The sequence below is a fragment of the Bactrocera oleae genome, chromosome 4, assembly GCF_042242935.1.
Source record: "Bactrocera oleae isolate idBacOlea1 chromosome 4, idBacOlea1, whole genome shotgun sequence".
NCBI classification, from domain to species: Eukaryota; Metazoa; Arthropoda; class Insecta; order Diptera; family Tephritidae; genus Bactrocera; species Bactrocera oleae.
The window spans coordinates 41,936,887-41,951,873 of NC_091538.1; the positions used below are offsets into that span (position 1 = coordinate 41,936,887).

The 14,987-nt window shown below is 37.2% G+C and overlaps 1 protein-coding gene across 2 annotated transcripts in view; it reads left to right on the forward strand.

Moving 5' to 3' along the window:
• twz (BTB/POZ domain-containing protein twz) overlaps positions 1–14,987 on the forward strand; it is an 85,429-nt gene that overhangs the window by 33,567 nt on the left and 36,875 nt on the right. For both annotated transcript variants that reach the window (XM_036362601.2, XM_036362600.2), the window contains exon 3: positions 1,504–1,566. Coding sequence is in view for 1 of the 2 variants with exons in the window: in XM_036362600.2 (XP_036218493.1) it covers positions 1,504–1,566 (63 nt within the window). In the remaining variant the exon portion in view is untranslated. The remainder of the gene's footprint in view (positions 1–1,503; positions 1,567–14,987) is intronic.

The window sequence follows — 14,987 nt, forward strand, 5'->3', positions numbered from 1 at the left end:
CTGGATCCCAAGACCTGTTTTGAATATTATTCTTAAGAAGAATCTATTGTTTTGATGAGAACTTTTTCCCAAATGTCGTTATAGCGTTTTCTTTGCTAACAAAAATGTTGCATTTATTCTGTCCTATGCCCGAGCTGTAAAAGAATGTTGCCTTCTAATCTAAAAAATGGACAACATTTGCTGCCTTTTTCTGTCGTAAGGGTGAGAATTGCCCAGGCGACGTTTATTTTTCGTTTTCGATAGTTATTTTTTTAAATTAAGTTTTGCCACTAATTGTATTGAATCGATCAATTTGTTAAGCTCAATAATAGGTATTACAAAAAAGTTGATTGACATTTTTTGTTCTTTATTCTCTATGGTGATAAGCAAGATGAGCTGACAAAACAGGCAAAAATAGAATACTATTTTAATCAAATTTAAGGACTTTTAATATTTAAATGAATTGAATGAATGAATTGAATAATTATTAGTCTCTTGACTATTCTATCGTAGGACTTTCTGTGGTAATGATATGGATTACCGACAGTACAAAGCCACTTTCCATCTATAGTGCCACATTTGCACCTTTACAGCGTATAACATGAAATTAAGAGATCTATAAAGCTGTTAACATTATTAATTTTAATAACATGTTTTCAACATTTCGGATCACTGAAAATCAGAGACCTGCATAAATTTTAAAATTTATTATTAAAGAATTTTTTGGCGACGTTTGTTTAAAGATGGTAATTTTTGTTACAATAGCATATACATTGTTGCATACGAACTGACCGATCTAATTAAAAATAAAGTTCTTTTTAATTTTAGCTACAGTAGAAAAAGTAAAGGATAGTAAGATCCTACATCAAGCAGTCGCCATTTTCAAACCCAAATTAAAAAAAAAAAATGTAGAAAACGGTTGGCCTCAAGGGCCATCCCTGCAACTTCCCTCTAATTTCATACGCTAACGTTCAAATTTCGCTTTTTTCACTGCTTTTGAGCTCTTCGAAATTTTTCGTTTTCGATATCTAGCAAGTAAATCAACCGATTTCGACCCGGTTTGCGGCAAACGATGTGTTTCTTCAAGGTTTAGAACTGATTAGTTTTTGGTGTCGATCGGTCAAGTCGTTTGGAAAAAATTCGAAAAAAAACGATTTTTCAAAATTTTTATTTTTGAGATTTCTCGAAATCTACTGGTCCGATTGGGTCCAAACTTACACGAAATTCAAGTGCAATGAAACCCTTTGGAATGCCGTTTAGTTTATTCAAATCGGTTGAGCAGTTTAATAGTTATAAGAGGGTCACATACATCCACACACACACACACATACATCCACACATACATACAGACATACGGACATCATCGTAGAAATGTTCGGGGAAGCTTCCTCGACCCTCAGAACGTCGAGATCTGTTGAGAACTCGATTTTTGCAAAATGGGGTGAAACCAATATCTTCCCGATTTTTAGAAAATTTTCCATTTTCTTAGCGGGAAGTTAATATATATTTTAATTTTCCTCCTAGAACTTCTTTCGTGGCTTTGGAACAAAGGTCAGCTTTGACAGTGGATTCCTCTTGCCCAAAAAGGTAAGTGGTAGTTTTATTTTATATCATAAATTATGTAATTATTTTAGAAATTTGGAAAATTTGGAATAGAGTTACAGATAAAGTTAATCATTTTGAATCAAACTTTATAGCTAGTTAAATATTAAGGCCGACATGCCGCATGGCACAAAAAACTCACAAAGATTGTGCCGGCAAAGTAAAAATATATTTCTTAAAAGCAGTGTTGAATTAAAGTATAACATATGTAGAATGTTTTATAAAATTTTCATAAAGAAATATTTAAAAATACAGCAATAGCAGCAATTAGTCGAACGTGTCTCGGAAAAAAGTAGGTCTGCGATACCCCTAATAACTTGATACTGGATCATCCAAAATCAAAAAATCTAGGTTCATTTGTTAGATTATAGTTTTCCTTAGTGTCGATCTTATGTACAGAAACAGTGTTCAAATTTTTGAGAGACTCGGTGTAATTGTTTCGAAGTTATCTGGAAACGTGACTTGTGAGGAAAACGCTTTAAAGTTTTAAACATTAAAGGCTGATGTACAACATTAATCAGATGGATATAAAAACATTTGTATCGCCGTTGCTCCAATAGACTTACTAGAATTACTCATACGTCATGTTGTTCTTATTGCATGGCTCTGCACAAAGGTCTCTGATTTTTCGCAGATTGATATTGTTCCGTCACAGTAATGACTAAAAAAGTAAGTAGTATATTATCCAATATATTCCATGACCTTCTTTTACCTAACAAAAGGTAATCCAATTATTAATATAAAAAGTTTTATTCCACATAGTGGTGTAAGAATATTTCATCAAAAAATATTTGAATATTATGATTGGAGAAAATCTATTTACATTCTTTACTACCTATTATATTCATATCCGCTGGTCTGATTGATTGATAGAGTGAGAAATATCTCTATAAAAATTAACACTATATAGTTGCCCTTATTATATATAATAACCTAATGATTACCTTCCTCCGGCCCAACCGACGCAAGGAACGCAATCCGCTTACGTGCGGAGTTAGTCGAGTCATAAAAGGCAAGAAAGTTTTTTAAGGTCGAGATATAAAACTGCCTAGCTACAGAAATCAAAATTTCAACACCTAAGATTTAAAAATACGTTATTATGAATTGTTACGATTTCATTTATTAAGAGAAACCAATATAGTGTTTTTTATTTTGAAAAATGAGTGTGGAATAAACTCATGATATATATATGCAGCAGAAAGGTTCGTTTAGTTAAAAATTTATATAAGATCGGGATATAAAATTTAACTTCTGACAACAAGTAAAAATTGTTTTTGAACAGAGTCTAACTTGTCAGAATGGATCTATTAACTAGGGTTCCATACCACAAAACCATATTCCAATAAAGGTCTAACCAAAGCTGTAAAAAGAGTTTTAGTAACATACGAATCTATAAGTTCTTTAGACCAGCGTGTAACGAAGCTAAGAGCACTTTTCGTTTTATAAACTGTGGTATTAATATTGGTTTGCCAAGAAGAAAAATTCAGTCTATAGTAACTCCTAAATCATACAAGGTGCGTTCCAAAGTAAGTATTCCAAGGGTATTGTCCACAAAAAATTTGTTCCACCCGTAATTCGACGTGTTCGCCGTATTCGACGTGTTCGGCCCGAATATCGCAAAGATGGAAGTTGACGTTTGTTGCACGATAATGCACCGTCTCATCGATCGACGCTTGTGGCCGATTATTTGACCAAAAATCACATTTTAACAATCAACCACTCCCCGTATTCACCTGATATGGCACCTTGCGACTTCTTCCTTTTCGGAGAAACGCATTTGCCGATGAAAGGAAAGCGTTATGCAGACATGGAGGCCATTCAAAAGGCTTGCACCGGCATACTGGCGCTCCTTGTATATACATTAGAGTGGTGCACAGATCTACGGGAAAAGCACATCGTCTAACACTTTTTGAGATTCATAACATCTGCATGCTTATGTTCCACAAAACCAATGTTACGTAATTCACAATTCAAGCAAATTTGTTAGAGCCAATTAATTAAAAGAAATTAATGGAGGAATAGATATATAATATATCAACGAAAACGTAAAACAATTTTGGATTACGTACAATATTATTTTTACCTTATTTATGTACATATTATAATGCTTCTTGTATGTCGACTGCCAATGTAATGCTGAATATTAAGAATAGTCGACAAGTAAACCAGTTTATTATACTCTTATACTGTTTATATAACTCTAGGTTTCTTTATACCATATATTAAGTTGTTCACTAAGTAATTTCGACAACAGCTATCTTATTGAATCTTTTCGCAGCCAACTTCGCACTATACCACTTTACGTTGTATATTTGAATAGCTGCTATAGTTAGGCTTGCTTGTAAAAAATTTTCTTAAATTTTTGGAATAGTTTTTGTTTGGTGCTCTATCGAACATGGAAGATCAAAAACAGCATTTTCGGCATATTTTACTGTTAAATCTATCAAATTGTATGCGTACGGAGAAGATGTATTGACCGAACGCCAATGCCGAAATTGGTTTCCAAATTTCGTTCCGGCAATTTCGATCTTGATGATGCATCACGTCCTGGAGGGCCTCTTGAAGCCGATGTATATAAAATAAAGTCTATGCAAATCATCGAATAACAACTCGAGAGATTGCTGAAAGATTATATAATATTAAACATCATAAAATTTTCCACAATAAAAAAAATGTGTATAAATTGCTCTAAAAAAACGAAATTACTTAGTGAACGACCCAATATAATGATCAAAATGAACACTTCAATAAACTGTTGAGGCAATGTTTGATTTGGTTTGTTTGATACACATATAAAATAGATGAAATCGGTGCATATATTACTTTCCCGTTGTTCAGTTTTAATTCTATTCTCTCTGTTTGCTGTATCTCTCATACTCTATCGATCACTATGTCAATATGTGAGGTATTTGTATACGCCTCACAATATTTCATGTCATTTGTATTATAGTTCAGAGATCAAACTGTTCGGGAAAACCAATTTTTCATATAAAACTGCAGGTGTGTTTCGATATCATCGGTTAGTAGCTTTTCATATAGAAATCTTAGTAATCAAAGAGCACTTTGATTCAGTCGACATTAATTGCGATCAGTCTGCCAAGTCGAGAAAGCTAGAAGACTGTCTTTCAAGGGATTTCTATTTACAACAGTATTAATAATTCTTTAGGAAGGAGCAGTTAACATTCATATATGTGTCACCATTACAACTGAAAGCTTGAGCAAGACTTTTCTGTGTAACTTGGTGCCAATCAGTTTACCCTCCAACAAAGTTAGTACAGCTTACTAGAAGAGCCCAATACGAAGACCCTAATTCAATGAGATATTTAAATGAATTACTCATTATAGTAGATAAAATATGCAATATTAAGTTCAGTGAAGCACTAAGGTCATCTTTCATATACACAATAGTAAAAGCGCGGCAACCTGGATATTTCTTTCTCGAACAAACTCCGCTGACATCTTGATTTCATATAAATAAACTACAAGCCACACACACCTTCGTATGCATTGTGTGTGTCAATATATGTGTATATATGTACTCACTACCAATTTGTGTGAGTGGTAAATTGAAAACACCACAAAATGCGAACGTGTAACCGTTGCGGTGAAGTGATTCTCAGACAATTTCCATCCGCGGAAATTGTCTCCATTGCGACGGCGTTGATACATTGACAGGCAAATATCCACAGAATTGCAACAATCACAGCAACAGCGGTAATGAATGCATGCACTCAGATGTGTGTGTGTGTGTGAGTATAATTCCATGAATGAATGCTTGTAGCAACAACATATAGAAGCTGGAGTGACGCTAAGTTTGTTGCTGTGGCGACGGTGTAGCCGGCTGTGTGTCTAACAAAGTGGACTTATTGCTGTTGTTTACAAGCTGGTTGTTGCCTTCATCCGCTTGGTTGGAAAAACCGCGAAATTCTCACTCAGTAACGAATGTGCGCATGGCTTTTGCCTGACAGCGAAATGGTCGCTGATTTCGACCGAGGCGACAAAGCGTTGTGGGCACAGGCGACGGTTGTTTGTGCCTTCGCCTTTAGATATGACTTTCGTATGGCAGAATATTGTACTTGCCGTTGCTTTCTACATTTCCTCTCTCTCTGTCACGCTACCGCGTTGTGGCATGTTGCAAGTCAATATGTTGCAGTCGCGCTGCGCATATAGTCAACAACTATTGTCAGCAATGCAGTTGTATCATATTACTCAAGATTGCGGCAAATAAATGCCAGCACATCGCCTATGGGTCTGTGAAACACTCTTCAGTGCTTATGCTTATCGTGACACACGTTCACTCGGAAATGCATATACTCAAAACAGATACATCACACATTTTCAACCAACAACAACTAACAATAGAAATCGTTGTGCCCGTTTCCGATGCTGGACAGCCGGCGACAAATGAACGGTTAAATTGATATTCGGTATGTTGTTGCTGTTATTATTATAATTGCTGTTAATAAAGTCATCATTATACACCAATTGTAATTATAGACATTCATCCATCAACATCTGCAAACTTGGATTGATTTATTGATGTTGAAAAAGCCAGGCTGGCATGGTTCAGAATGTTTTTGAATTTTGAAAGTTGCAAATTTAGATATATGATGCGGATGATGAGCACCGGAACTGGTTAATGCTTAATTGACTGCTGATAGATAGACATGGAATCTATCAGTATCTGTCTCCTATTTTCTTTTCCTCATGACCCAGTTCGTCTTTTATAGTGTGAGGGCCTATTTTGAAGAAGGTCTTTGGTCCTGTCGGAGGGGACCCGTTGTCGCAAGATTGTCTGCTATCTATCAAAGTAGCCGAATTTCGCCTACTGCATTTAGTTTCCTGATTTGATTGTGCATGATGATATTGCCATCAGTGCAGCTTAGCTGTCACTGCAAATTACGATATTCTGATTAATAGTCATTTTCCTGAGTATAACCCCCGAGGTGATTGCGAATACTTCTGCTGGGAAAATGCAAGGGTATTGGCCCATAAGGATTTACAGATTTGTTCTTGTGCTCTCAGCCGATTACTTCTGCAATCTTGGATCCATAAGTGTACCACTCTTGTGAGTGCGGTTTTATTTCTTTTTTATCTGAGATTAAATTCGGATGTACCGAAGCTATAACACTCTTCTTAAATATAAAAGTTTCCATACAAGAACCTGATTTTGATCAGTTTGTATGATAGCTAAATGCTATAGTGGTCCGATCTGATAATTTTTTCGGATATTATACCATTCCGTACGCAATAATCCATGTCGAATATCTAAGATATCTCGTAAAATAAAAAAAGTTTTTAACACATGTACTTAATTTTGATCGTTTAATTTGTATGGCTATATGCTATAGTGATTCGATATTGGCGGTTCCTACAGATGAATATCTTAAAAGCTGACTGACAGTTCGAGTATATGCATACGGACAGAGATACATTTATATGGTCTCTGAAATTTGTTTCTGGGGATTACAAACTTTGTGGCAAACTTAAAATATCCTGTTCATGGTATAAAAATTGGACTACTTTGGAGTTTCACAATTTCTCTTATTTTTGAACCTAAAAAGGCTTCGAATGATTACAAAACTATTCCTTGGCCACGCCTAACTTACTTACGTCGGCTGTATTCATTTTTTTTATCTAGTCCACGTTTAAATAATATCTTGGAGTATTTATAAGATATCTATACAAAAAAATACAAATATTCGTCATTATGAGTAATAAGGCAACGGAACTCTACAATATTTTGACCAGCATCAATTTACTTTGAAATCGGTTAACCTCGATATCTTTCTAATATCTCAAAAATATGAACATATGATTCCTTACTTTGTTTAACGTTTACCGTTAAGTACTGAACACACAATCTCTCAACCACAAAACAAGTCCGTAAAATAAACCAACTAATTGTGATCTCATTTCGTTGTAATTCGTCGCTAAACCGAATATTCGCACGATGCAACAACCATGTCAACTCTACAAACGCCCGAAAACGCATTGAATAAAATGACGAGAGACCAGCAGTAACTAACTTCGCGGTACTTCCCAGCAACATGTAGCCCTTTGTGGTTATCTCCTGATATGTGTTCTTGTTGTTGGTGTTTCTGTTACTTTGTTATTGAAAATATATGTGTGGGATTTGCGGCGGTCGTGGCAACGCTTCGTCGTGCATTGCCGAAATCCACAGTTCAGTGCAATGAACATATTGCCTTTCGGTGGCATCAATTCAGGCGTTGCAGCGCTTACTTACCGCCGGGCAGGTCCAACAGTTCGACGGCTGTTTGTCCATTTATTCGTTTGGTTATCTAGCTGCCCACACACTCAGAAACTGTAGCGTTGCAACAGCCGACGCGACGCCTGCGGTTTCAGCACATTCGTGGACATAAGACAATCGGCAACGGCCTCGGTCGCGGTCTCGGCAACGCCAGCAAGTCAACCAAAGCTTTTCGCATGCCAATTCGCCAACTCGGCGACCCAACGATCGCGCCACCAGGCAGCAACCGGCCAGACGAATTGCGCTCGGCACATCTTCAGTTTGTTGCGCTACAGTTGAATCGCCTCGGCTGTGGCTATTTTGCCTCTTATTGACCGCTGTTGCCTATACTGTTGAATATGTTGTATAGCCGGCGGGCAAATCGCGAGATTTTCGCACGAAAATCACGCTGATTTAGTTGTCGTTGTCGTTGTGGTTTTGGCTGACCGACGCTGTTGCTGTTGTTGTGTCTGCTGCTTTGTTTTGCCATTAATAATCTTATGGGTATTATTGTTGTTGTGATTGACACTAAATACACAGCCGTGGCCACTATAACACAGCGACAGGCAACGAGGCAACAAGAGCACGATAATAAGCGATAGCCAAAATCGTCGTCGCTGTAACGCAACACTGAAGATGAGTCGCCTTTAGCCGGTGAAATATGGGTAATTATTTCAATGTAATCCCATGCACACATGCACATGTACATTCACATGCATGGGAGTAAGTGCAATAAACGCCGGCTTGCTATGTACATATGTATTTAACGTAAATTCTTGTGCGTTTATCACCGTGCATTTGAGCGAATCGGTGTGTGAGTGTGTGGCTGTGTGTTGTTGCCACGCAGAGCTTTGGGGAATGCGCGGTTGTTGGGAACCAATCACATTTGCTTTCACATACCGATCAACCCCATTTCATGCATTTCTCACAACCGCAGTTATAAATTCATGTATATGTATATGTGTGTGTAGTCATACGAGCGGTTTTGCCTACATTGCGGCACTAGAGATGATTGCACGTTCTCGTGCTTTTTTTGGATTTCCTCTTGAACACTCGCATTAGTGTAACATTAACGATTTTAGCGCGAGAATCATATTTTGTATTTATTTGTAGACATGTATGTATACATATATTTATAAATGTATTGTGGGAGGGCAGATAATGAGATGGGAACTAGGTTGTGTATGAGTGTTGGGGACGACGCTGTTTGAGATTATTTAAAAATGTACCAAAGTGCACAATATTTATATACCCTGAACAGGGTTTATTAAGTTTGTTACCAAGTCTACAAACAAAGACTCTTTGGAAAGTACAAAAACACGTTAAGCCACTCGTTTATTTTAACATGTCCATAAAAGACCTGAGCGGCTCGAGGTGAAGAGGATAATGCAGTTTGCTTTACAAACCACCTAGAAAAGTTATTTCAGCCTCACTACCCAAAAAAGCTTACTTTAAGCTCCTAACTTTGTCCGAAAACACTAACCAGTCGCGGTTAGGTAGAGTGGCTGTCTTACGACACACCTAAGCCTCTAGGAAGCCCATTGTGATACCACCGGGGCCAAAGTCCCTCACTCTATTGGTTTTTCTCTGGACCACACCGTGCTTCTTATGAACTTCATCAGAGTGACAAGTTTTATACGTGAAACCTCCGAGACGTCGTCAAGAAACCCTCGGCCGATGGTTGTGATTACTTTTCTATAGAGAGCCCTACAATTGCATTGAAGATGTTTAATGGTCTTTTCCTCTTCTACCTCTGCCTATTAGACAGTGGCTTTTAGTACTCCTACTTGAGTTCTTATATTCCATTTGAACTTTAATAGTCGGCATGTGCGGCGCATATTTCATTCCTGCTACGTTTGCCTGCTTGTTGAGCAAGTCAGGGATTGATTCTACCGAGCCTCAGCTATGTTTATAACATGTTTGTTAATTATATATCTGCAAGTAGCCAGAGGCATATATATTCACTCTTTACCGGACAACAAACAAGTGGTTGGGGTTGCGAATATTCTAATCAAAGAATTTACGATTTAAAATAAAATTTTCTATTGAAATTTTGGAACCAATTTTTAATCCCTTAAATTGAAAAAAAGAAATCAGAATTAACAAGTAAGGAAGGGCTAAGTTCGGATGTAACCAAACATTTTATACTCTCGCAAAGTCAAATGGTATACTCGTTTGAGATTTCTTTGTGGATTGACCGATATTTTCGGTAGAAGGTCAACTATAGGCACTGTGATCCACATATTCAGTACCTAGGGGCTTGAACAGTTTTGGTTCGATTTAGACAAATTTTGGCCACAAGGTGGCATACTTCAATAGCATTATTCACGCAAAGTTTTATCTCGATACAGTCATTGTTGCCTGATTTGCATAGTGGAAAGTGAAAGAATCAGATGAAATTGAAAATGGTGTTATATGGGAAGTAGGTGTGGTTGTAGTCCGATTTCGCCCATTTTCGCACTATAACATAGATATATGAAAAGAACGTTATGCGCCGAATTTGGTTGAAATCGGTTAAGCAGATCTCAAGATATGTGTTTTCACCCACTGTCTAATTTTGAACGCGGTTCCTATAAGGTCATCTCATACCATCCCAGAGATAAAATTTAATGTCTCTGGCGTGTTTAATGCTTGATTTATCGCGCTTGTAGCAGTTTTTAACAGTACCGTTATATGGGGAGTGGGCGGAGTTGCCACCCGATTTCACCCATTTTCACACTGTTGGTAGAGGTTCTAAAATCAATTACTTTCAGTGAATTTTGTTATTATTGCATTAGCGGTTAAGGAGATATGCACATTAAACCTATTAGGGGCGGGACCACGCCCATTAAAAAAAAAATGTTAGCTGCAGATGCCCCTCCCTATTGTGATCCTGTATACCAAATAAGAGTCTTGTATCTTGTTGTGGAGCTTAGTTATGGCAATTTATTTGGCGTTTTGGTGGCGTGGCAGTGGCCTGATTACGCCCATCTGCAATACCAACCGTCTTACGGTACCAAGAAATATGTGTACCAAGTTTCATAAAGATATCTCAATTTTTATTCAAGCTACAGCTTGCACAGACGGACGGACAGACAGGCACCCGGATTTCAACTCGTCTTTTCATCTTGATCATTTATATACCTATATATAACTCTATATCTAACTCGATTAGTTTTAGGTGATACAAACAACCGTTAGGTGAACAAAACTATTATACTCTGTAGCAACAGGTTGCGAGAGTATAAAAATTACTAAAAGTGCGATAACTTACTGAATAAAGGAGCTACAAGTAATTAAACAGGATGGCATGGAAGGGCTTTATGGGAGTCGGTGTAAAAATTGAACAATGGGCGTGGCACAGCCCACTTTTAGGTGAAAACCCATATCTTGAGATCTGCTTAACCGATTTCAACCAAATTCGGTGCATAACGTTCCTTTCATATAATATTTCTATGTCATAGTGCGAAAATGGCCGAAATCGGACTACAACCACGCCTACATTTTAAATTCCATCTGATTCTTTCACTTTCCACTATGCAAATCGAGCAAAAATGATTTTACCGTGGTAAGACTTTGCGTGAAGAATGCGTTTAAAGAATGCCTTCTTGTGACCAAACATTGTCTAAATCGAACCAAAACTGTTTAAGCCCCTAGGTACTGAATATGTGGACCACAGTGCCTACAGTTGACCTTCTACCGAAAATATCGGTCAATCCACAAAGAAATCTCAAACGAGTATACTATTTGACTTTGCGAGAGTATAAAATGTTCGGTTACATCCGAACTTAGCACTTTTGTACTTGTTTTATTTTTATATTATAAACTTGAAAGTAGCAATTTATTTTATCCGGTATTTAGGTTTGTAATTATCATTTTTAACTTTTTTGATCTGATTTTTGGAAATAAAAATTTATTTCCGTGTCCTCTGACATAATTTTAGTTAGCGGGAACAATATAACAACATATGACTACATTCGAACCAAGAGTCTTTAGTAAAACTTTTATTCAGCAAACAAAAATATATAGTAGATTAAATTTTACAAAGAAATAATTTGAGAAGAGTATTAGTTGATATTTTTAGATATGCTTATTAATTAGTCACAGATATGTGTATGAAATCCGGTTGCCGCATAGAGAAGTGCGAAGATTTAATTTGCCATGTTGCCTCGCAAAAGCCCTGAAATATACATATGGATAAATATTCGTATTTAAATGCACGCCAACACCCATTTGGTAAACTTTAGGCACTTACGCCTCTAGTTGCACTACCCATTAAGCAAAACAGTGAACTTGGGACTTGCTATCAACACTCATACAATACCTGAGAGAATAAAATGACAATACCTATATCTGAAATGTGAAGCAAAATACTGTGTCAGCTAACAAGACCTACTTTATGAGAGTGCCGTTGCAGCGAAATTTTGCTCATGAACTCATGTTCAGTAAACTCCATGCATGTTTGGTATTTTTGAATTTTGTTCACAAATAAGAATATATATATTTATGGAATTTAGTTTCGGGCCTATAATTTATGGAGCTCGGTCTTGATAATTACATAACTGAATAAACAACAAGAAATAAATCTATAACGAATACAAAAAAAACTTTTGGCAAATTGTGCGGTAGTTGGGATATGCAATAGTTCTACATTTTGAGGTTATGTTATTATTGCCTACTGGGCAAATGTCAAGAATAGATCATGAAATTTAGGTGCAAGTATTCATTAATCATTTTTAGATTTAAAAAGGAATATGAAGTTTGATCGCTTTCATAAATATATTTACACCATTTGTTAACTGGGTTAGGATGCCTGTGTCAAAATTATATAAATACATACAAAATGCAAATGATACTGCCTATGATACCAGATCACCATAATATCTAAATTTCGTTACATATGTTGTAAACATGGCCAGAAGAATACAGAGAGGAGAAAGAGGGGGATTCGGACATTCGTACTGGAGTTGTAAGTGGGATTAGAGGAATGACTGGATGGATGGACGAATGGAGTTGATGTATAGATGTTCAACTATTTGGCTCGTTGATTTCTTGACTGCAAAAGTAATTCAACTTAATGTTGCGTCTGATAATCGGAGTACTCTGCTTACCAACACCACCTTCTAGTGGGAAAGGATGGCAACCGGCTCTGCCTACTTGATAGCTCGCAACTTACTTGACATCGGAGCGCCTCAGGCGTTTCTCTCAAACAATTGTACATAACATGTATACGAATGTTGCACGAAGTCAGCAGACCTAGTCCAGTATAGTATATTTAAGACCGTAGCAGAATTGTTTATATACCATATGTAGAACTGGTACAGACACAAATGAAGCAGCTTGTTGCATTTTCATTGACAAGCAAATAGTTTTAACTAATCACTTGGCCACCGTTTGTGTTACTCGGTTATTGGCTTCTGGTATTACGTAACTGACTGAGAAAGTGTTATGGTTGAAGCATGTACTACAAAATATGTACATATATGTGTACATATGTGCATGTACTAGAAAATAGAAAATTTCAAAAAACTGCTTATCCCTTTGATTTGAGTGAACAATTAATGGAACTATTGGTGGAGATAAACCATCTTATAGAGTGTAGATGTTTTATTTCGACTAGAAGAAGGCATCACACGCCATTTTGTAGCAGATAATCTATGATGGTTGTGCTCTCAATACCCTTGTTTACAAAAAATAATAAACAACGAAACAAAACGCGCTGTAAAGAATTAGCTGTGTTGAATGCCTTGTAAGTTGCTGAACAGAAAGTGGGCCGGTGTCATCTCCCATATTACGAAATCGTTCTAATTACACACAGAAGAAAACGTCGGAGACTCCATAAAATAAATAAATACATGATCAGCGTGACGATTTGAGTCGATTTAGCCATATCCATCTGTATGTCTATGTATGCTTGAACTAGTGTCTCAGTTTTTGAAATATCGATCCGAAATTTTGCACACATCCTTTCCTCCCCAAGAAGCTGCTCCGCTCCTTTGTCGTAACCGCTGATATTTTACCACTACATCAAATAGCTGCCATACAAACTGAACAATCGAAATCAAGTTTTTGTAAGGAATCTTTTATATTTACGAAGGGTATTAAAGCTTCGGTGAAACCGAAGTTAAAATTCTTTCTTGTTTATATTGATAAATATTTACATAAAAATTAAGACATGTTGAGTTTCTTCTTTGCAGTGAGCCGAGGATGTTTCATAGTAGAAGCAACACGAAGTATCGTATAAATACATAGAACAGGAGGCTAACAAAAATCCTCAAATAACTTTTTATACCCGTGTCATTCTTCAATTGACCCACACTAGTGCAAGTATTCATTAGCTTTCCGATGCCCAATGTGTTGGTCAATTTGAGTTGCTACATTTCCAACCGGTTCTGTCATGACGATGATGCTTTGTCCACTTGGCCGCCGGCGATTGTGCTTCACCTACCGCACCAACACCACCAACTAACCTTAACTGCCTGTCATATCACCATATACAAGCATACACACACACACACGCATACACACGCTGCAGCACAAGACCTGCTAAAACAGACGGTGCTAGAAGAAAATATAGATGTCGCCCTGCTAAGCGAACAATATACTCAGCGTTCGGAAAGCACTTGGATTAAAGATATAAGTGGCAAGGCAGCAATATGGTCTTGCAAAGGACAAGCCTTCACATCGTGCTCCAGAGATGCCCAAAACGGCTTCACATGGGCGAATATACATGGAATATATCTTGTAAGTTGCTATGCTCGCCCTAGTGCGTCAATAAATGAGTTCGAACACTTTCTCCTGCAGCTGTCATTAATGACAAGAAGCAAATCCCCGATAATAATAGCGGGAGATTTTAATGCCTGGTCTACTGCTTGGGGTAGCAGAAGCACAAATCATCGTGGACGATTGGTCCTAGAATTCTTGAGTCAAACGAACCTTACGATAATAAACAGTGGCACGCAAAATACCTTTCAAAAGGGCAATAAAGGTTCCGTAATAGACCTAATGTTCGCTAACGACGCGCTTAGCAGGCACATTAAGTGGGGGGTGTCAGACATATACACAAATAGTGACCACATGGCCATAATTGCTGAAGTTTTGTTCTCCCGAGAAACGGAACCCCTTAGTAGAAATACCTCTCGAAAACGAAGTTGGAGACAAAAGGAGTTCGATACCG